General features: G+C 47.6%; 1 protein-coding gene across 2 annotated transcripts; it reads left to right on the forward strand.

Moving 5' to 3' along the window:
- Positions 1-4,104: 4,104 nt before the first annotated feature.
- On the forward strand, positions 4,105-20,274 carry LOC117552670 (interferon-inducible GTPase 5-like). 2 transcript variants are annotated; one of them, XM_034226247.1, is made up of 4 exons: positions 4,105-4,202; positions 4,684-5,096; positions 18,243-18,803; positions 19,079-20,274. In XM_034226247.1, exons 3-4 carry the CDS (start codon positions 18,251-18,253, stop codon positions 19,687-19,689), a joined length of 1,164 nt encoding a protein of 387 aa, XP_034082138.1. In that variant the 5' UTR covers positions 4,105-4,202; positions 4,684-5,096; positions 18,243-18,250; the 3' UTR covers positions 19,690-20,274. The 2 variants fall into 2 exon arrangements, with proteins under 2 accessions (XP_034082138.1, XP_034082139.1); XM_034226248.1 differs by lacking the exon at positions 4,684-5,096 and having other exon boundaries at positions 4,119-4,202.
- Positions 20,275-20,973: the final 699 nt, after the last annotated feature.

The following is a 20,973-nucleotide window of genomic DNA, read 5'->3' on the forward strand; positions in this document are numbered from 1 at the left end:
ATGTCAATACGTTTCTGTTTTTGTAGTATATTGGTCTTTTGTAGAGATTTTTCATTTATTCTTTATATATTCTATTGTGTATTCCTTGGGTACTTTTATCTTTTCTATTGTACGATTGAAGTAAATGTGGGAAGCGTTTAACAACAGCCATTTACTTCAAAGATTGTTCTCAATGTTATTCTTATTTTTGTTAATCCTGGAAGAATGCCAGAAAAAAAGACATTCTCTTCAAGAATAAAAAAAAACATGACATTAGTAATTGTGAAAACAAATTAAATAAGTTGTTAGGTTAATTCAGGGCCGCTTCTTGGCATAGGCGACATAGGTGGTCGCCTAGGGCGCCAGATCTGGGGGGGGGCGCCGCGCTGGCAGCTTTGGGAGGGAAAAAAACATTTTGACTGTTTGCGCTCATCCTAATTTTCGGCCTTGATGTAACAGCATTCATAATTAAGTCAAGGTAACACCCTTTTCACCCCGGTTACACTTTTCATCTGCCCTGTACGATGGGCGCTGTAAGTGATGAAAGTGGGGGGTGTTGGCTTATCAGGCATCCGCAGCTCACAGCCAAAGTGGGTGTGGGATCGAGCGAGAGAGATAAATGCAATTTATGTAAACAAATATTTCCAAGGCACTCTTTTATAATTATTGGGATAAACAGGTTTGAAATCATTCCAATGTATACTATAGGACAGAAAACCAAAAATATCGTTTAAAACTTGAGAGATACAAAAATACAGATCAGTTCGATAAAGTCATGCCAAAACAGCGACATTTTACACGATAAATACGGGTTTAAATAGCAGCATTTGCCACGGAAGTCGAGTGGCAGCTACCGTAAACCTTCGCTTACTCTGGCATCTTGTGGCAACTCCCGTTGAGCAGCGGCAGATGCCTCGGCAAGTTGTGGCATCTGTGTTATATGCCGGAAGTACTTGCCACAGCTACCACAGAGTAGCGGCCTCTGTGGCATATGCCGGAAGGACTTGCCACAGCTACCACAGAGTAGCGGCCTCTGTGGCATATGCCGGAAGGACTTGCCACAGCTACCACAGAGTAGCGGCCTCTGTGGCATATGCCGGAAGGACTTGCTACAGCTACCACAGAGTAGCGGCCTCTGTGGCATATGCCGGAAGGACTTGCTACAGCTACCACAGAGTAGCGGCCTCTGTGGCATATGCCGGAAGGACTTGCCACTGCCTGCAGATGCCACGAAATGAGCCAGGCCCTACTGCGTTTTTCTGTACTTGGTGTGAACCATAGGTGTGAACGCTGCTAGATGACATAGTTACCCAGCTGGTGCACTCCACTCCAGAACGATGTTCCGGGACTTGTCCTGTCGAACGATTTATTTTTCGATGTTATGAACATTACAAATGTTGTTCATTCTTATTAACTACCATCCTTAATGGAAGAGTGTATCATGCCTCATATTGCACCCCTCTTTGTTCTAATGCGTCTTTTTTTACCCCAAGAGATGTTATTGTTAACCATGCTTTGGTACATTAAACTTAGCCTGTTCTCTGTTTTATTTTTTTAGCAAGGATGACACAACGGAGCAGGAGAAAGACTCCTGAACAGGATGCATTCTGGGCAGAGACAAACCCTTCCTAGAGGCCAGGTTCATCAACACATTTAAAGGTAAGCTATCTCATACAGTATGTCGTATCAAAGACCGTATAGCATTGTTCCATCAATATGGTCGAACTGGGCACACAGGGAACCCTGACCTTTTAGCCATTGCTCTTCGGTCATCAGCCTCACGTATTTTCAACAATGTACGTTTTCAGGATATGTAATATGTAAATGTGTGCCCCTCTCATTGAAAAACAACACTGTATACCAAATCCATTGTGTCCTAACCTGCCTGACACCCGCCGTGTTTAGAGATGCTTTGACTACACTTTTGGGGAGCCATGGTGAAGGTGTCTGCTCCATGCACCCCAGGGCACTGAGGAGAGGCTTCACAGAGCCAGGGTTGTTTGGCAGGGTTAGCAAACTACCCGGCCCTTATTATTATATCATGAAGCCTTTTTAACCATGCATATGATCATTTATTGAAATCAAATGTGTACAACAGAACTTATGATAGCACAACATTGTCTATCCTCTCAATTTAGCCTCTTAATTATGACACTGCACAATAATGGTACATTTAACTTTAAAATATAACATTTGTGTTGACATGTTATGTTTTATTTTGTATATGAACAAAGTACTATTGCTTAACAAGTATCTTCTAATATGTTGTAACATCTGATCTGAACATTAGACGGAACATGCTGATTAAAGCAGTGCTCTGATTATTTACAATGAAATGCAATATAAAATAATGTGTCACTTCATACCAGTGAATAATCGTGATCTCATCGGGAACTCACCCCTGGATATAGTCAAATCACAGCTACCCTCAACCCTAGCAGTGTTGGCATCACGATGTTAAGCGTTTCAAAGTACTGTTAACCAACGCCTTGTGCTTTTCACTGTGGAGCTTTGTTGCAGAAAGGAGTGCGTGCTGATCAAACCATGTTACTCCGTATTTACCTGCAAGGCCCTTTACATGTCGGAGACTAACTTGGATGAAGCTTGTGTGGATAGCAGTGTTAGGCATCTAACACACTCATGGCAAATATTTACAGATAATTGGGTAATGTTTAATGTTAATGCGTTTTTTTGCTATTGTAGGACGTGGTGTTTTTACACGGGAATATATTGCACCGTCAACTTTTGTGGTGGAGTACCGTGGAGTATTGGGTGTAAGTGAAGATCTAGATCTTCTTATTCGATTTCAACTGGTCTGGATGCACTTTTGGTGAGTTTGCTGCTTGTTGATTACCTCAAATGGATATTTGACCAGTATCAGATGTATGTGACTTCTTTATGAATTCAGTGCTTTTCTGTCATGATGCATGATGTTGTATCTGGACTATTTGTCTTGCAGCATTAATGCTTCAAAAGAGGATGGAACACTTGGACGTCTTACAAATGATAATCACAGGAATCCAAACTGCAGAGTGAAACAAATGGTTGTCAAAGGAACCCCACACGTGTGCCTATATTCTGTAAAGGAAATATTCCCAGAGGAGGAGATAACGTACAACTATGGGGATTCTGCTTGGCCCTGGCGCTTAAAGGTGAGGTTCTGTTCTCTTTAGGGCATTGCTTAACTGACAGAGGAAAAGTGTTGCATTTTTCTCCATGGTACTCCCACTCAGCTCAGTTAAGCAGATTTGATTTGTTTCAGTAAGAAATGTGTACTGTGTTAACATTATTTTCTGAATTTCACCTGATTAATAACAAGAGTCGATAATATCTTTCACTTATTTACAGGAAGTATGTGGTGGGGACACGAGAGAGTGTGTGTGTGTGTGTGTGTGTGTGTGTGTGTGTGTGTGTGTGTGTGTGTGTGTGTGTGTGTGTGTGTGTGTGTGTGTGTGTGTGTGTGTGTGTGTGTGTGTGTGTGTGTGTGTGTGTGTGTGTGTGTGTGTGTGTGTGTGTGTGTGTGTGTGTGTGTGTCAGCTCTTGACAAACAACCCTCCTCTCTGCATTTCTTGTAAACCAGGTGCTTGGAATGAAACCCTGATTGGTTAAGATTCTCTGTCACTCGTATCTTATCTACACATCTAACTGTTCACAAAAGGGATACACAGTGAAAGAAAACTAAGGAAATAAATCAAATAAATATATATATATATATAGAAATGTTATTGATTGGGATAAACCCCTTGAGATGCACCATCTCGTTTTCAAGGGGGTCCCGACAATAGCAACAACTTACAGACATACACAAAAAGACACACAAGACAAACCACATACAGTCTGTTCAGTGAAATTCAAGCAATGCACACAATCATTACAATTTGAGACAGTCGAATATTCAAATGAAAATATTTGTCAAATACACAGTGAGCTTGTATTGCTTTCTTATTCATCATGTTTTCAAAGTGGCGCCACGCTGCTGTAGTTCTTATAGATCCACGTGTTTCTTGTAAATCAGCTGCTTTAACTGAACAGGGACAAAGAAAGGAAACATGATGAACACTGATTGGTTTAGATTCTCTGTCACTCACTGCAGGAGAAGGTTTAATTGGCAACGTCATCCGGTGCCTAAGGGGCGGAACTCTTTAAAAAGTGAACCCATACAACAGCGCAGAAAAGAAGTTGAACTTTCCTGCAGAGTATCAACGTTCTCAGAGCATCATACGGTAAGGCATATATTCACGGATACTGTTTGTTCAAATGAATAGTTTATGTCTGGATGCGCTGTTTATTATAAAGTACCTGTGTTGGGTCTCCAGTGTGTTCATTATAGCATGATGGTATGTGCTTGGAACTGTCCTACATTTATTATACTACTTATCCTATTTTATGAAATGAACATGACTGTTTACGGGATCAGGACAACCTTTCAAAAGAAAATGTCTTCGAATGCAATCCCCTCATTTTGGGTATTATGTATGTAAATCATAGTTATTGTATTTCTATGTCTGATTATCACCCTGCTTACAAGAGATTGCGGTGGCGTGTGTGCATCGCAAGGCTCAGTGTCTGACTAGTTTTAGCAAATTAGTGCATTTCTACCTAATTATCTATGTAATTATCTCGTGTGTGTTCGCTCGATTCAGCTGAGCCAACTACTCATACAGCAGTATTTATAATATGCACCTTGTTTTTATTTATTTATAGCACATCTTGCATTTCTGGTTGGATACTAACTGCATTGCATTGGCACAATGGCAAGACAGTTGAATCTAATCTGATTAGATAAGGGTTAACACATTCAGGGCCCTCCCTACAGGCCAATCACGCAGGCTGCATGGGGCCCGCCTTGCGCAGGGGGCCCCGCCCGGAGGGCCTCAGCTGCTGTGCGCAGTTCCGCTCAGTTCTCTGCGCACCCCCCGCGAGAGTGAGAGTGAGAGGTGACAAGGGGAGCACGTCTGTAACCCGACACCGTTGCAATGAATCGACATCTGACCAATCACGGCTCTGATACGGCCACTAGTGCAGGTGAAGAGATGTTGGTGAAAAGACAGTTTCAGTCCGGCACAAGCAAGAGGGGGAAAAAACAAAACATGAAGAAACTAGAGCATCACTCGAAGGTGGGTTATTGTATGAGTCAAATGTACAACTTGTGAATGTTGTATAAGTCAAATTGCCAATTGCCATTAAAACATCAGCTGCAATTCAGGACATGAAGAAGGCAGTCTCTGCAGAGCATACAGGCTAATGGAGATGCAGTTATTTCCAGCACTCTTTATTTACCATTCATTCAAGTATGTGATGCCTTTGATCTGCTGATGTACAGGAGGAAGAGAGATAAACTGTCTGTCTACTTGGCTTACATAACACATGGTGATGCTCAGCCTCTCCCCTTAACTCCTAACAGTCATCATCATGGTGACGCTCAGCCTCTCCCCTTAACTCCTAACAGTCATCATCATGGTGACGCTCAGCCTCTCCCCTTAACTCCTAACAGTCATCGTCATGGTGATGCTCAGCCTCTCCCCTTAACTCCTAACAGTCATCATCATGGTGACGCTCAGCCTCTCCCCTTAACTCCTAACAGTCATCGTCATGGTGACGCTCAGCCTCTCCCCCATGGTGACGCTCAGCCCCTCTCCCCTTAACTCCTAACAGTCATCATCATGGTGACGCTCAGCCTCTCCCCTTAACTCCTAACAGTCATCATCATGGTGACGCTCAGCCTCTCCCCTTAACTCCTAACAGTCATCATCATGGTGACGCTCAGCCTCTCCCCTTAACTCCTAACAGTCATCATCATGGTGACGCTCAGCCTCTCCCCTTAACTCCTAACAGTCCATCCTCATGGTGACGCTCAGCCTCTCCCCTTAACTCCTAACAGTCATCATCATGGTGACGCTCAGCCTCTCCCCTTAACTCCTAACAGTCATCATCATGGTGACGCTCAGCCTCTCCCCTTAACTCCTAACAGTCATCATCATGGTGACGCTCAGCCTCTCCCCTTAACTCCTAACAGTCATCATCATGGTGACGCTCAGCCTCTCCCCTTAACTCCTAACAGTCATCATCATGGTGACGCTCAGCCTCTCCCCTTAACTCCTAACAGTCATCGTCATGGTGACTGCTCAGCCTCTCCCCTTAACTCCTAACAGTCATCATCATGGTGACGCTCAGCCTCTCCCCTTAACTCCTAACAGTCATCATCATGGTGACGCTCAGCCTCTCCCCTTAACTCCTAACAGTCATCGTCATGGTGACGCTCAGCCTCTCCCCTTAACTCCTAACAGTCATCATCATGGTGACGCTCAGCCTCTCCCCTTAACTCCTAACAGTCATCATCATGGTGACGCTCAGCCTCTCCCCTTAACTCCTAACAGTCATCAGTCATGGTGACGCTCAGCCTCTCCCCTTAACTCCTAACAGTCATCATCATGGTGACGCTCAGCCTCTCCCCTTAACTCCTAACAGTCATCATCATGGTGACGCTCAGCCCTCTCCCCTTAACTCCTAACAGTCATCATCATGGTGACGCTCAGCCTCTCCCCTTAACTCCTAACAGTCATCATCATGGTGATGCTCAGCCTCTCCCCTTAACTCCTAACAGTCATCATCATGGTGACGCTCAGCCTCTCCCCTTAGTCTAACAGTCATCATCATGGTGACGCTCACCCTCCCCCCTTAACTCCTAACAGTCATCATCATGGTGACGCTCAGCCTCTCCCCTTAACTCCTAACAGTCATCGTCATGGTGACGCTCAGCCTCTCCCCTTAACTCCTAACAGTCATCGCATGGTGATGCTCAGCCTCTCCCCTTAACTCCTAACAGTCATCATCATGGTGGCCGCTCAGCCTCTCCCCTTAACTCCTAACAGTCATCATCATGGTGACGCTAAGCCTCTCCCCTTAACTCCTAACAGTCATCGTCATGGTGACGCTCAGCCTCTCCCCTTAACTCCTAACAGTCATCATGGTGACGCTCAGCCTATCCCCTTAACTCCTAACAGTCATCATCATGGTGACGCTAAGCCTCTCCCGTAACCTCCTAACAGTCATCAGTCATGGTGATGCCTCAGCCTCCCTTAACTCCTAAACAGTCATGGTGACGCTCAGCCTCTCCCCTTAACTCCTAACAGTCATCATCATGGTGACGCTCAGCCTCTCCCCTTAACTCCTAACAGTCATCATCATGGTGACGCTCAGCCTCTCCCCTTAACTCCTAACAGTCATCATCATGGTGACGCTCAGCCTCTCCCCTTAACTCCTAACAGTCATCATCATGGTGACGCTCAGCCTCTCCCCTTAACTCCTAACAGTCATCATCATGGTGACGCTCAGCCTCTCCCCTTAACTCCTAACAGTCATCATCATGGTGACGCTCAGCCTCTCCCCTTAACTCCTAACAGTCATCATCATGGTGACGCTCAGCCTCTCCCCTTAACTCCTAACAGTCATCGTCATGGTGACGCTCAGCCTCTCCCCTTAACTCCTAACAGTCATCATCATGGTGACGCTCAGCCTCTCCCCTTAACTCCTAACAGTCATCATCATGGTGACGCTCAGCCTCTCCCTTAACTCCTAACAGTCATCATCATGGTGACGCTCAAGCCTCTCCCCTTAACTCCTAACAGTTCATCATCATGGTGACGCTCAGCCTCTCCCCTTACTCCTAACAGTCATCGTCATGGTGACGCTCAGCCTCTCCCCTTAACTCCTAACAGTCATCATCATGGTGACGCTCAGCCTCTCCCCTTAACTCCTAACAGTCATCATCATGGTGACGCTCAGCCTCTCCCCTTAACTCCTAACAGTCATCATCATGGTGACGCTCAGCCTCTCCCCTTAACTCCTAACAGTCATCATGGTGACGCTCAGCCTCTCCCCTTAACTCCTAAACAGTCTCATCATGGTGACGCTCAGCCTCTCCCCCTTAACTCCTAACAGTCATCATCATGGTGACGCTCAGCCTCTCCCCTTAACTCCTAACAGTCATCATCATGGTGACGCTCAGCCTCTCCCTTAACTCCTAACCTAGTCATCATCATGGGACGCTCAGCCTCTCCCCTTAACTCCTAACAGTCATCATCATGGGTGACGCTCAGCCTCTCCCCTTAACTCCTAACAGTCATCATGGTGACGCTCAGCCTCTCCCCTTAACTCCTAACAGTCATCATCATGGTGACGCTCAGCCTCTCCCCTTTAACTCCTAACAGTCATCATCATGGTGACGCTCAGCCTCTCCCCTTAAACTCCTAACAGTCATCTCATGGTGACTGCCTCAGCCATCGTCCCCTTAAACTCCTAACTAGTCATCATCATGGTGACGCTCAGCCCTCTCCCCTTAACTCCTATAACAGTCATCATCATGTGGATGCTCAGCCTCCCCCGTAACCTCCTAACAGTCATCTCATGGTGATGCTCAGCCTCGTCCCTTAACTCCATAAAGTCATCATCATGGTGACCGCTCAGCCTCTCCCCTTAACTCCTAACAGCAGTCATCTCATGGTGACGCTCAGCCTCTCCCCTTAACTCCTAACAGTCATCTTCATGGTGCGCTCAGCCTCTCCCCTTAACTCCTAACAGTCATCATTCATGGTGACGCTCAGCCTCTCTCCTTAACTCCTAACAGTCATCGTCATGGTGACGCTCAGCCTCTCCCCTTAACTCCTAACAGTCATCGTCATGTGTGACGCTTCAGCCCTCTCCCCTTAACTCCTAACAGTCATCTCTATGTGATGCTCAGCCTCTCCCCTTAACTCCTAACAGTCATCATCATGGTGACGCTCAGCCTCTCCCCTTAACTCCTAACAGTCATCATCATGGTGACGCTCAGCCTCTCCCCTTAACTCCTAACGTCATCATCATGGTGACTGCTCAGCCTCTCCCCTTAACTCCTAACAGTCATCATCATGGTGACGCTCAGCCTCTCCCCTTAACTCCTAACAGTCATCATCATGGTGACGCTCAGCCTCTCCCCTTAACTCCTAACAGTCATCATCATGGTGACGCTCAGCCTCTCCCCTTAACTCCCGAACAGTCATCATCATGGTGACGCTCAGCCTCTCCCCTTAACTCCTAACAGTCATCATCATGGTGACGCTCAGCCTCTCCCCTTAACTCCTAACAGTCATCATCATGGTGACGCTCAGCCTCTCCCCTTAACTCCTAACAGTCATCATCATGGTGACGCTCAGCCTCTCCCCTTAACTCCTAACAGTCATCGTCATGGTGACGCTCAGCCTCTCCCCTTAACTCCTAACAGTCATCATCATGGTGACTGTTCAGCCTCTCCCCTTAACTCCTAACAGTCATCATCATGGTGACGCTCAGCCTCTCCCCTTAACTCCTAACAGTCATCATCATGGTGACGCTCAGCCTCTCCCCTTAACTCCTAACAGTCATCATCATGGTGACGCTCAGCCTCTCCCCTTAACTCCTAACAGTCATCATCCTGGTGACGCTCAGCCTCTCCCCTTAACTCCTAACAGTCATCATCATGGTGACGCTCAGCCTCTCCCCTTAACCTCCTAACAGTCATCATCATGGTGACGCTCAGCCTTCTCCCCTTAACTCCTAACAGTCATCATCATGGTGACGCTCAGCCTCTCCCCTTAACTCCTAACAGTCATCCATGGTGACGCTCAGCCTCTCCCCTTAACTCCTAACAGTCATCATCATGGTGACGCTCAGCCTCTCCCCTTAACTCCTAACAGTCATCATCATGGTGACGCTCAGCCTCTCCCCTTAACTCCTAACAGTCATCATCATGGTGACGCTCAGCCTCTCCCCTTAACTCCTAACAGTCATCATCATGGTGACGCTCAGCCTCTCCCCTTAACTCCTAACAGTCATCATCATGGTGACGCTCAGCCTCTCCCCTTAACTCCTAACAGTCATCATGGTGACGCTCAGCCTCTCCCCTTAACTCCTAACAGTCATCATCATGGTGACGCTCAGCCTCTCCCCTTAACTCCTAACAGTCATCATCATGGTGACGCTCAGCCTCTCCCTTAACTCCTAACAGTCATCATCATGGTGACGCTCAGCCTCTCCCCTTAACTCCTAGCAGTCATCATCATGGTGACGCTCAGCCTCTCCCCTTAACTCCTAACAGTCATCATCATGGTGATGCTCAGCCTCTCCCCTTAACTCCTAACAGTCATCGTCATGGTGACGCTCAGCCTCTCCCCTTAACTCCTAACAGTCATCATCATGGTGACGCTCAGCCTCTCCCCTTAACTCCTAACAGTCATCATCATGGTGACGCTCAGCCTCTCCCCTTAACTCCTAACAGTCATCATCATGGTGACGCTCAGCCTCTCCCCTTAACTCCTAACAGTCATCGTCATGGTGACGCTCAGCCTCTCCCCTTAACTCCTAACAGTCATCATCATGGTGACGCTCAGCCTCTCCCCTTAACTCCTAACAGTCATCATCATGGTGACGCTCAGCCTCTCCCCTTAACTCCTAACAGTCATCGTCATGGTGACGCTCAGCCTCTCCCCTTAACTCCTAACAGTCATCATCATGGTGACGCTCAGCCTCTCCCCTTAACTCCTAACAGTCATCATCATGGTGACGCTCAGCCTCTCCCCCTTAACTCCTAACAGTCATCATCATGGTGACGCTCAGCCTCTCCCCTTAACTCCTAACAGTCATCATCATGGTGACGCTCAGCCTCTCCCCTTAACTCCTAACAGTCATCATCATGGTGACGCTCAGCCTCTCCCCTTAACTCATCATCATGGTGACGCTCAGCCTCCCCTAACCTACAGTCATCTCATGGTGACGCTCAGCCTCTCCCCCTTAACTCCTAACAGTCATCATCATGGTGACGCTCAGCCTCTCCCCTTAACTCCTAACAGTCATCATCATGGTGACGCTCAGCCTCTCCCCTTAACTCCTAACAGTCATCATCATGGTGACGCTCAGCCTCTCCCCTTAACTCCTAACAGTCATCATCATGGTGACGCTCAGCCTCTCCCCTTAACTCCTAACAGTCATCATCATGGTGACGCTCAGCCTCTCCCCTTAACTCCTAACAGTCATCATCATGGTGATGCTCAGCCTCTCCCCTTAACTCCTAACAGTCATCATCATGGTGACGCTCAGCCTCTCCCCTTAACTCCTAACAGTCATCGTCATGGTGACGCTCAGCCTCTCCCCTTAACTCCTAACAGTCATCGTCATGGTGACGCTCAGCCTCTCCCCTTAACTCCTAACAGTCATCGTCATGGTGACGCTCAAGCCTCTCCCCTTAACTCCTAACAGTCATCATCATGGTGACGCTCAGCCTCTCCCCTTAACTCCTAACAGTCATCATCATGGTGACGCTCAGCCTCTCCCCTTAACTCCTAACAGTCATCGTCATGGTGACGCTCAGCCTCTCCCCTTAACTCCTAACAGTCATCGTCATGGTGACGCTCAGCCTCTCCCCTTAACTCCTAACAGTCATCATCATGGTGACGCTCAGCCTCTCCCCCTTAACTCCTAACAGTCATCATCATGGTGACGCTCAGCCTCTCCCCTTAACTCCTAACAGTCATCATCATGGTGACGCTCAGCCTCTCCCCTTAACTCCTAACAGTCATCATCATGGTGACGCTCAGCCTCTCCCCTTAACTCCTAACAGTCATCGTCATGGTGACGCTCAGCCTCTCCCCTTAACTCCTAACAGTCATCGTCATGGTGACGCTCAGCCTCTCCCCTTAACTCCTAACAGTCATCATCATGGTGACGCTCAGCCTCTCCCCTTAACTCCTAACAGTCATCATCATGGTGACGCTCAGCCTCTCCCCTTAACTCCTAACAGTCATCGTCATGGTGACGCTCAGCCTCTCCCCTTAACTCCTAACAGTCATCATCATGGTGACGCTCAGCCTCTCCCCTTAACTCCTAACAGTCATCGTCATGGTGACGCTCAGCCTCTCCCTTAACTCCTAACAGTCATCATCATGGTGACGCTCAGCCTCTCCCCTTAACTCCTAACAGTCATCATCATGGTGACGCTCAGCCTCTCCCCTTAACTCCTAACAGTCATCGTCATGGTGACGCTCAGCCTCTCCCCTTAACTCCTAACAGTCATCGTCATGGTGACGCTCAGCCTCTCCCCTTAACTCCTAACAGTCATCATCATGGTGACGCTCAGCCTCTCCCCTTAACTCCTAACAGTCATCGTCATGGTGACGCTCAGCCTCTCCCCTTAACTCCTAACAGTCATCATCATGGTGACGCTCAGCCTCTCCCCTTAACTCCTAACAGTCATCATCATGGTGACGCTCAGCCTCTCCCCTTAACTCCTAACAGTCATCATCATGGTGACGCTCAGCCTCTCCCCTTAACTCCTAACAGTCATCATCATGGTGACGCTCAGCCTCTCCCCTTAACTCCTAACAGTCATCATCATGGTGACGCTCAGCCTCTCCCCTTAACTCCTAACAGTCATCATCATGGTGACGCTCAGCCTCTCCCCTTAACTCCTAACAGTCATCATCATGGTGACGCTCAGCCTCTCCCCTTAACTCCTAACAGTCATCATCATGGTGACGCTCAGCCTCTCCCCTTAACTCCTAACAGTCATCTTCATGGTGACGCTCAGCCTCTCCCCTTAACTCCTAACAGTCATCATCATGGTGACGCTCAGCCTCTCCCCTTAACTCCTAACAGTCATCATCATGGTGACGCTCAGCCTCTCCCCTTAACTCCTAACAGTCATCATCATGGTGACGCTCAGCCTCTCCCCTTAACTCCCTAACAGTCATCATCATGGTGACGCTCAGCCTCTCCCCTTAACTCCTAACAGTCATCATCATGGTGACGCTCAGCCTCTCCCCTTAACTCCTAACAGTCATCTCATGGTGACGCTCAGCCTCTCCCCTTAACTCCTAACAGTCATCATCATGGTGACGCTCAGCCTCTCCCCTTAACTCCTAACAGTCATCATCATGGTGACGCTCAGCCTCTCCCCTTAACTCCTAACAGTCATCATCATGGTGACGCTCAGCCTCTCCCTTAACTCCTAACAGTCATCATCATGGTGACGCTCAGCCTCTCCCCTTAACTCCTAACAGTCATCATCATGGTGACGCTCAGCCTCTCCCCTTAACTCCTAACAGTCATCATCATGGTGACGCTCAGCCTCTCCCCTTAACTCCTAACAGTCATCATGATGATGACTGTTCAGCCTCTCCCCTTAACTCCTAACAGTCATCATCATGGTGACGCTCAGCCTCTCCCCTTAACTCCTAACAGTCATCATCATGGTGACGCTCAGCCTCTCCCCTTAACTCCTAACAGTCATCATCATGGTGACGCTCAGCCTCTCCCCTTAACTCCTAACAGTCATCATCATGGTGACGCTCAGCCTCTCCCCTTAACTCCTAACAGTCATCATCATGGTGACGCTCAGCCTCTCCCCTTAACTCCTAACAGTCATCATCATGGTGACGCTCAGCCTCTCCCCTTAACTCCTAACAGTCATCATCATGGTGACGCTCAGCCTCTCCCCTTAACTCCTAACAGTCATCATCATGGTGACGCTCAGCCTCTCCCCTTAACTCCTAACAGTCATCATCATGGTGACGCTCAGCCTCTCCCCTTAACTCCTAACAGTCATCATCATGGTGACGCTCAGCCTCTCCCCTTAACTCCTAACAGTCATCATCATGGTGACGCTCAGCCTCTCCCCTTAACTCCTAACAGTCATCATCATGGTGACGCTCAGCCTCTCCCCTTAACTCCTAACAGTCATCATCATGGTGACGCTCAGCCTCTCCCCTTAACTCCTAACAGTCATCATCATGGTGACGCTCAGCCTCTCCCCTTAACTCCTAACAGTCATCATCATGGTGACGCTCAGCCTCTCCCCTTAACTCCTAACAGTCATCATCATGGTGACGCTCAGCCTCTCCCCTTAACTCCTAACAGTCATCGTCATGGTGACGCTCAGCCTCTCCCCTTAACTCCTAACAGTCATCATCATGGTGACGCTCAGCCTCTCCCCTTAACTCCTAACAGTCATCATCATGGTGACGCTCAGCCTCTCCCCTTAACTCCTAACAGTCATCATCATGGTGACTGTTCAGCCTCTCCCCTTAACTCCTAACAGTCATCATCATGGTGACGCTCAGCCTCTCCCCTTAACTCCTAACAGTCATCATCATGGTGACGCTCAGCCTCTCCCCCTTAACTCCTAACAGTCATCATCATGGTGACGCTCAGCCTCTCCCCTTAACTCCTAACAGTCATCATCATGGTGACGCTCAGCCTCTCCCCTTAACTCCTAACAGTCATCATCATGGTGACGCTCAGCCTCTCCCCTTAACTCCTAACAGTCATCATCATGGTGACGCTCAGCCTCTCCCCTTAACTCCTAACAGTCATCATCATGGTGATGCTCAGCCTCTCCCCTTAACTCCTAACAGTCATCATCATGGTGACGCTCAGCCTCTCCCCTTAACTCCTAACAGTCATCATCATGGTGACGCTCAGCCTCTCCCCTTAACTCCTAACAGTCATCATCATGGTGACGCTCAGCCTCTCCCCTTAACTCCTAACAGTCATCATCATGGTGACGCTCCAATGGCCTCTCCCCTTAACTCCTAACAGTCATCATCATGGTGACGCTCAGCCTCTCCCCTTAACTCCTAACAGTCATCATGGTGACGCTCAGCCTCTCCCCTTAACTCCTAACAGTCATCATCATGGTGACGCTCAGCCTCTCCCCTTAACTCCTAACAGTCATCATCATGGTGACGCTCAGCCTCTTCCCCTTAACTCCTAACAGTCATCGATCATGGTGACGCTCAGCCTCTCCCCTTAACTCCTAACAGTCATCATCATGGTGACGCTCAGCCTCTCCCCTTAACTCCTAACAGTCATCATCATGGTGACCTCAGCCTCTCCCCTTAACTCCTAACAGTCATCATCATGGTGATGCTCAGCCTCTCCCTTAACTTCCTAACAGTCATCATCATGGTGACGCTCAGCCTCTCCCCTTAACTCCTAACAGTCATCATCATGGTGACGCTCAGCCTCTCCCCTTAACTCCTAACAGTCATCATCATGGTGATGCTCAGCCTCTCCCCTTAACTCCTAACAGTCATCATCATGGTGACGCTCAGCCTCTCCCCTTAACTCCTAACAGTCATCATCATGGTGACGCTCAGCCTCTCTTACTCCTAACAGTCATCATCATGGCGACGCTCAGCCTCTCCCCTTAACTCTAACAGTCATCATCATGGTGACGCTCAGCCTCTCCCCTTAACTCCTAACAGTCATCATCATGGTGACGCTCAGCCTCTCCCCTTAACTCCTAACAGTCATCATCATGGTGACGCTCAGCCTCTCCCCTTAACTCCTAACAGTCATCATCATGGAGACGCTCAGCCTCTCCCCTTAACTCCTAACAGTCATCATCATGGTGACGCTCAGCCTCTCCCCTTAACTCCTAACAGTCATCATCATGGTGACGCTCAGCCTCTCCCCTTAACTCCTAACAGTCATCATCATGGTGACGCTCAGCCTCTCCCCTTAACTCCTAACAGTCATCATCATGGTGACGCTCAGCCTCTCCCCTTAACTCCTAACAGTCATCATCATGGTGACGCTCAGCCTCTCCCCTTAACTCCTAACAGTCATCATCATGGTGACGCTCCGCCTCTCCCCTTAACTCCTAACAGTCATCATCATGGTGACGCTCAGCCTCTCCCCTTAACTCCTAACAGTCATCATCATGGTGACGCTCAGCCTCTCCCCTTAACTCCTAACAGTCATCATCATGGTGACGCTCAGCCTCTCCCCTTAACTCCTAACACTCATCATCATGGTGACGCTCAGCCTCTCCCCTTAACTCCTAACAGTCATCATCATGGTGACGCTCAGCCTCTCCCCTTAACTCCTAACAGTCATCATCATGGTGACGCTCAGCCTCTCCCCTTAACTCCTAACAGTCATCATCATGGTGACGCTCAGCCTCTCCTTAACTCCTAACAGTCATCATGGTGACGCTCAGCCTCTCCCCTTAACTCCTAACAGTCATCATCATGGTGACGCTCAGCCTCTCCCCTTAACTCCTAACAGTCATCATCATGGTGACGCTCAGCCTCTCCCCTTAACTCCTAACAGTCATCATCATGGTGACGCTCAGCCTCTCCCCTTAACTCCTAACAGTCATCATCATGGAGACGCTCAGCCTCTCCCCTTAACTCCTAACAGTCATCATCATGGTGACGCTCAGCCTCTCCCCTTAACTCCTAACAGTCATCATCATGGATGACGCTCAGCCTCTCCCCTTAACTCCTAACAGTCATCATCATGGTGACGCTCAGCCTCTCCCCTTAACTCCTAACAGTCATCATCATGGTGACGCTCAGCCTCTCCCCTTAACTCCTAACAGTCATCATCATGGTGACGCTCAGCCTCTCCCAACCTACTCATCACATGACTCTCCCCTTAACTCCTAACAGTCATCATCATGGTGACGCTCAGCCTCTCCCCTTAACTCCTAACAGTCATCATCATGGTGACGCTCAGCCTCTCCCCTTAACTCCTAACAGTCATCATCATGGTGACGCTCAGCCTCTCCCCTTAACTCCTAACAGTCATCATCATGGTGACGCTCAGCCTCTCCCCTTAACTCCTAACAGTCATCATCATGGTGACGCTCAGCCTCTCCCCTTAACTCCTAACAGTCATCATCATGGTGACGCTCAGCCTCTCCCCTTAACTCCTAACAGTCATCATCATGGTGACGCTCAGCCTCTCCCCTTAACTCCTAACAGTCATCATCATGGTGACGCTCAGCCTCTCCCCTTAACTCCTAACAGTCATCATCATGGTGACGCTCAGCCTCTCCCCTTAACTCCTAACAGTCATCATCATGGTGATGCTCAGCCTCTCCCCTTAACTCCTAACAGTCATCATCATGGTGACGCTCAGCCTCTCCCCTTAACTCCTAACAGTCATCATCATGGTGACGCTCAGCCTCTCCCCTTAACTCCTAACAGTCATCATCATGGTGATGCTCAGCCTCTCCCCTTAACTCCTAACAGTCATCATCATGGTGACGCTCAGCCTCTCCCCTTAACTCCTAACAGTCATCATCATGGTGATGCTCAGCCTCTCCCCTTAACTCCTAACAGTCATCATCATGGTGACTGCTCAGCCTCTCCCCTTAACTCCTAACAGTCATCATCATGGTGACGCTCAGCCTCTCCCCTTAACTCCTAACAGTCATCATCATGGTGACGCTCAGCCTCTCCCCTTAACTCCTAACAGTCATCATCATGGTGACGCTCAGCCTCTCCCCTTAACTCCTAACAGTCATCATCATGGTGACGCTCAGCCTCTCCCCTTAACTCCTAACAGTCATCATCATGGTGACGCTCAGCCTCTCCCCTTAACTCCTAACAGTCATCATCATGGTGACGCTCAGCCTCTCCCCTTAACTCCTAACAGTCATCATGGTGATGCTCAGCCTCTCCCCTTAACTCCTAACAGTCATCATCATGGTGACGCTCAGCCTCTCCCCTTAACTCCTAACAGTCATCATCATGGTGACGCTCAGCCTCTCCCCTTAACTCCTAACAGTCATCATCATGGTGACGCTCAGCCTCTCCCCTTAACTCCTAACAGTCATCATCATGGTGACGCTCAGCCTCTCCCCTTAACTCCTAACAGTCATCGTCATGGAGACGCTCAGCCTCTCCCCTTAACTCCTAACAGTCATCATCATGTCAACCACAACACAGAGAAATACTGATATAAATGTGTGTGTAGTTGTTGATACATTGCTGACAGAGGGAACTAGAATACAGATTTAAGAAATGTCAGTTTTTGAGCATGTCATAAGCATGTTTTGTCTTGACTATATTACAACTATATTACAATAAAATAATATAGTATTTATATTATTGAATTGATTATGATTATTAGTAGAAGTAGTGAGGCTAGTATTTGGCAGGAAATGCAGACGTAAATTCACCTGTAAACGCATACTGAACTACATACATGCACATTTACCATTTACCTCACTGTCTAAAAAAGTAACTGTTGATAATAATAATAAACAGGAATTATATTTGCAAAGTAGCCTACTTTGTTTCCAAAACATTTTGTTTCACTCCTGTCAGTTGTGGGGGGGGGGGGGCCTTATCTCACAATGTTGCTTGGGGCCCCAAGTTGGCCAGGGGCGGCCCTGAACACATTTATCTGTGATTCAAAAGATCAAAAATAAATAAAAGTGCAATGATTTTCTTTGTTCCCAGGCAGTGCTATGGCTAACTCATCTAATCATGATATCAATGAGGTTCCAGGGATGATAGAAAGATATGGACCTGCCGCAGCAGCTAAAAAGATCAAGGCCATGTTGGAAGAGAAGAACAATACTCCACTAAACATCGGCATCACAGGAGAGTCTGGCACTGGCAAATCCTCCTTCGTTAACGCCTTTAGAGGCATAGACAACAGGGATGACCTCGCCGCCCCTAATGGTGTTGTAAAAACCACCATGGAGCCCAAATCATACCCCCATCCAAAATGGCCCAATGTCAAAGTGTGGGATCTTCCTGGTATTGGCACCACCCATTTCCCAGCTGCCCAGTACCTGCAGCATGTTCAGTTTAAAAGATATGACTTCTTCATCATCATCTCAGCTGATCGCTTCAAAGAAAATGACGTAAAACTTGCTCTGGAGATTCAGAGGATGGAGAAGAAGTTCTACTTTGTTCGCTCAAAGATTGATGATAACATGCGTGCCGAAAAAAGAAGTCAGAAAGATTTCCAGCCTGAAAAGAGCCTGTCAGCAATCAGAAAGAACTGCATTGAAGGTAAGTCTCAGATCGAGGTGGATATGAGACTTTCTTTAACATTTGTATGCAATATGGGTCACAAGTAGAAACTGGTTCATTTCAAGACAACACCACTAACCTCACACATGGCCAGCCCAAGGGGATAGGAAGACGGTCACAATGTTAACAGTTCCTCAAATGAGTCATATGAACACTGACTGAGCTCTGTGTCTGACCTGCAGAGGGTTGCTGGGGCTTTATCTCAATGAGTTTCATCATCTGCAACTAACTTGTTTGTTCTCTTTGTGATGCAGGTCTTGCAAAAGAAGGTATACGGTCTCCACAAGTCTTCCTGGTGTCCAGCTTTGAGCATCACCTGTATGACTTCAATCTGTTAGAGGAGACGCTGCAGAGAGAGCTTCCTGCACACAAGGGAGATGTTCTGCTGTTAGCCATGACCAATAGTAATGTTGAGATCATCAAGAAGAAGAAAGCGGTTCTCCAGTCAGAAATCAACCACGTTGCCTGGTTATCTGCACTAGCAGGAGCTGTACCTGTGGTCTCTTTGCTTGCTGATCTAAACCTACTGGTTAGTACGGCCAATAAGTACAAAGTTACTTTTGGTCTTGATAGCAAGTCACTGCAGAATCTTGCTCAGAGTGCAGGTGTGCCTTTGGATGATCTCAGATCAGTGCTGAACTCCCGTCTGGCTTTAGGGGAACTTAGTCCAGGTCTTATTATTGAGATGCTGGAGTGGTCTCTTCCTCAGAAGGTGGGAGCGAATTTGCTCAGATTCATTCCAATAGTTGGAAACATAGCAGCAGGAGCCCTCTCTTTCAAATCCACGGTGAAAGCTCTCAATGATTTCCTCAACATGCTCGCTAAGGATGCAGAGAGCGTATTCAAAAGAGCCCTGAACCGTTAAGTGTGATATTGTTCAGGGAAGGGTGTGGCACTTGAAGGTTTCCTGCAGTGAGTGTTAGAGAACCCAAACCAGTGAGTGATTGTCATGTTTCCTTGTCTTATCAGTTCAAGCTCCTGATTTAGAAGAACTCCGAGAGGAGGGCTGTGTTTGAAGAGCTGGGTTGCATTCCAATAGTCCCTCAGTGGCAGCCATGATAAGAGCTGCTCAAATTCTCTTGACCAGGGCTGCATTCCAATAGTCCATTTAGCTTAGGAACCTTCCTAACGGAGTGAAATGACCCGGAAGTCCCTCAGTGGCAGCCATGATAAGAGCTGATTCTCTAGATGAAAGGAGAGGAGGTTTCAAACTTCCTTTATAGCCTCCTTTAGCTTAGGAACCACTGGACCTCCCTCACCGAGAGGAGAGGAGAAAATGCTGCCCCACAATGCATTGCAGCCGCAGCATTTGCCGTCACTCAACAGTCGGCCGTTCACGGAAACAACCGATTATGACGGAGAAATGATATCATGAAAGTTACGGTGCTCATTAAGCTAAACGTATGTGGTAAGTTGCCAAAGTGCTTTGTTCTGAACGTTCATCAGTATTATAATCAAAGAGAGAAATATGAACGTTAGTTTTTACTGAAATGATCAAATAAAGTCAACATCTCACAGTCTTCACTGAGCTGTGGGAGTTTGTTCAACTTTTAAAAGATGTTTGAATGGTGATGTACACAGAGATAGATGTTAAGGACTAACGTTTATAATAAATACATCTGTATTGATTTAAGATCTTTCCATCAATCATACGTATTGGGATCATTTGTATTAATGTGGACCGGAGGGAGAGGGGGACGAGCAGAAGTTTCACTTTCCTTTTTATTTCAATTCCAGCTTTGGTCCTGAAGAATCTGTTTCTCTGTTGTCCACGTTCATAAAGCCTAAAGCAACAGCGTCAGAGCACAGAGTCTCTAGATGAGTTCACAGGAGTCCCTCGTTCTTATTGAACATCCATGTTGTAGTCCTCTGTATAGAGAACTGTAGTCTCCATAGTTTCCCCACAGCAGCAGACGCTCATTCAGGACGTCCGCTGGCGCATCAGAAACACGTCGGATTCTCTAAAGCACCGCAGTCTCTTCTCCTAAGTCCTTTTGAATTCTCCTATCCACTATCCCTTAACCCCGTGACGTTTCACTCAGAGGAGAGGAATAGGAGATAGGGTTAGAATTTAGGAGCTGATTTTTGGATTATCGGAACGCAACCCTGGTTTTATTGGCAGCCTAGCCGAGTAAGATTCTCTTGGTCT

This window comes from Gymnodraco acuticeps, unplaced genomic scaffold (assembly GCF_902827175.1).
Source record: "Gymnodraco acuticeps unplaced genomic scaffold, fGymAcu1.1, whole genome shotgun sequence".
NCBI lineage: Eukaryota > Metazoa > Chordata > Actinopteri > Perciformes > Bathydraconidae > Gymnodraco > Gymnodraco acuticeps.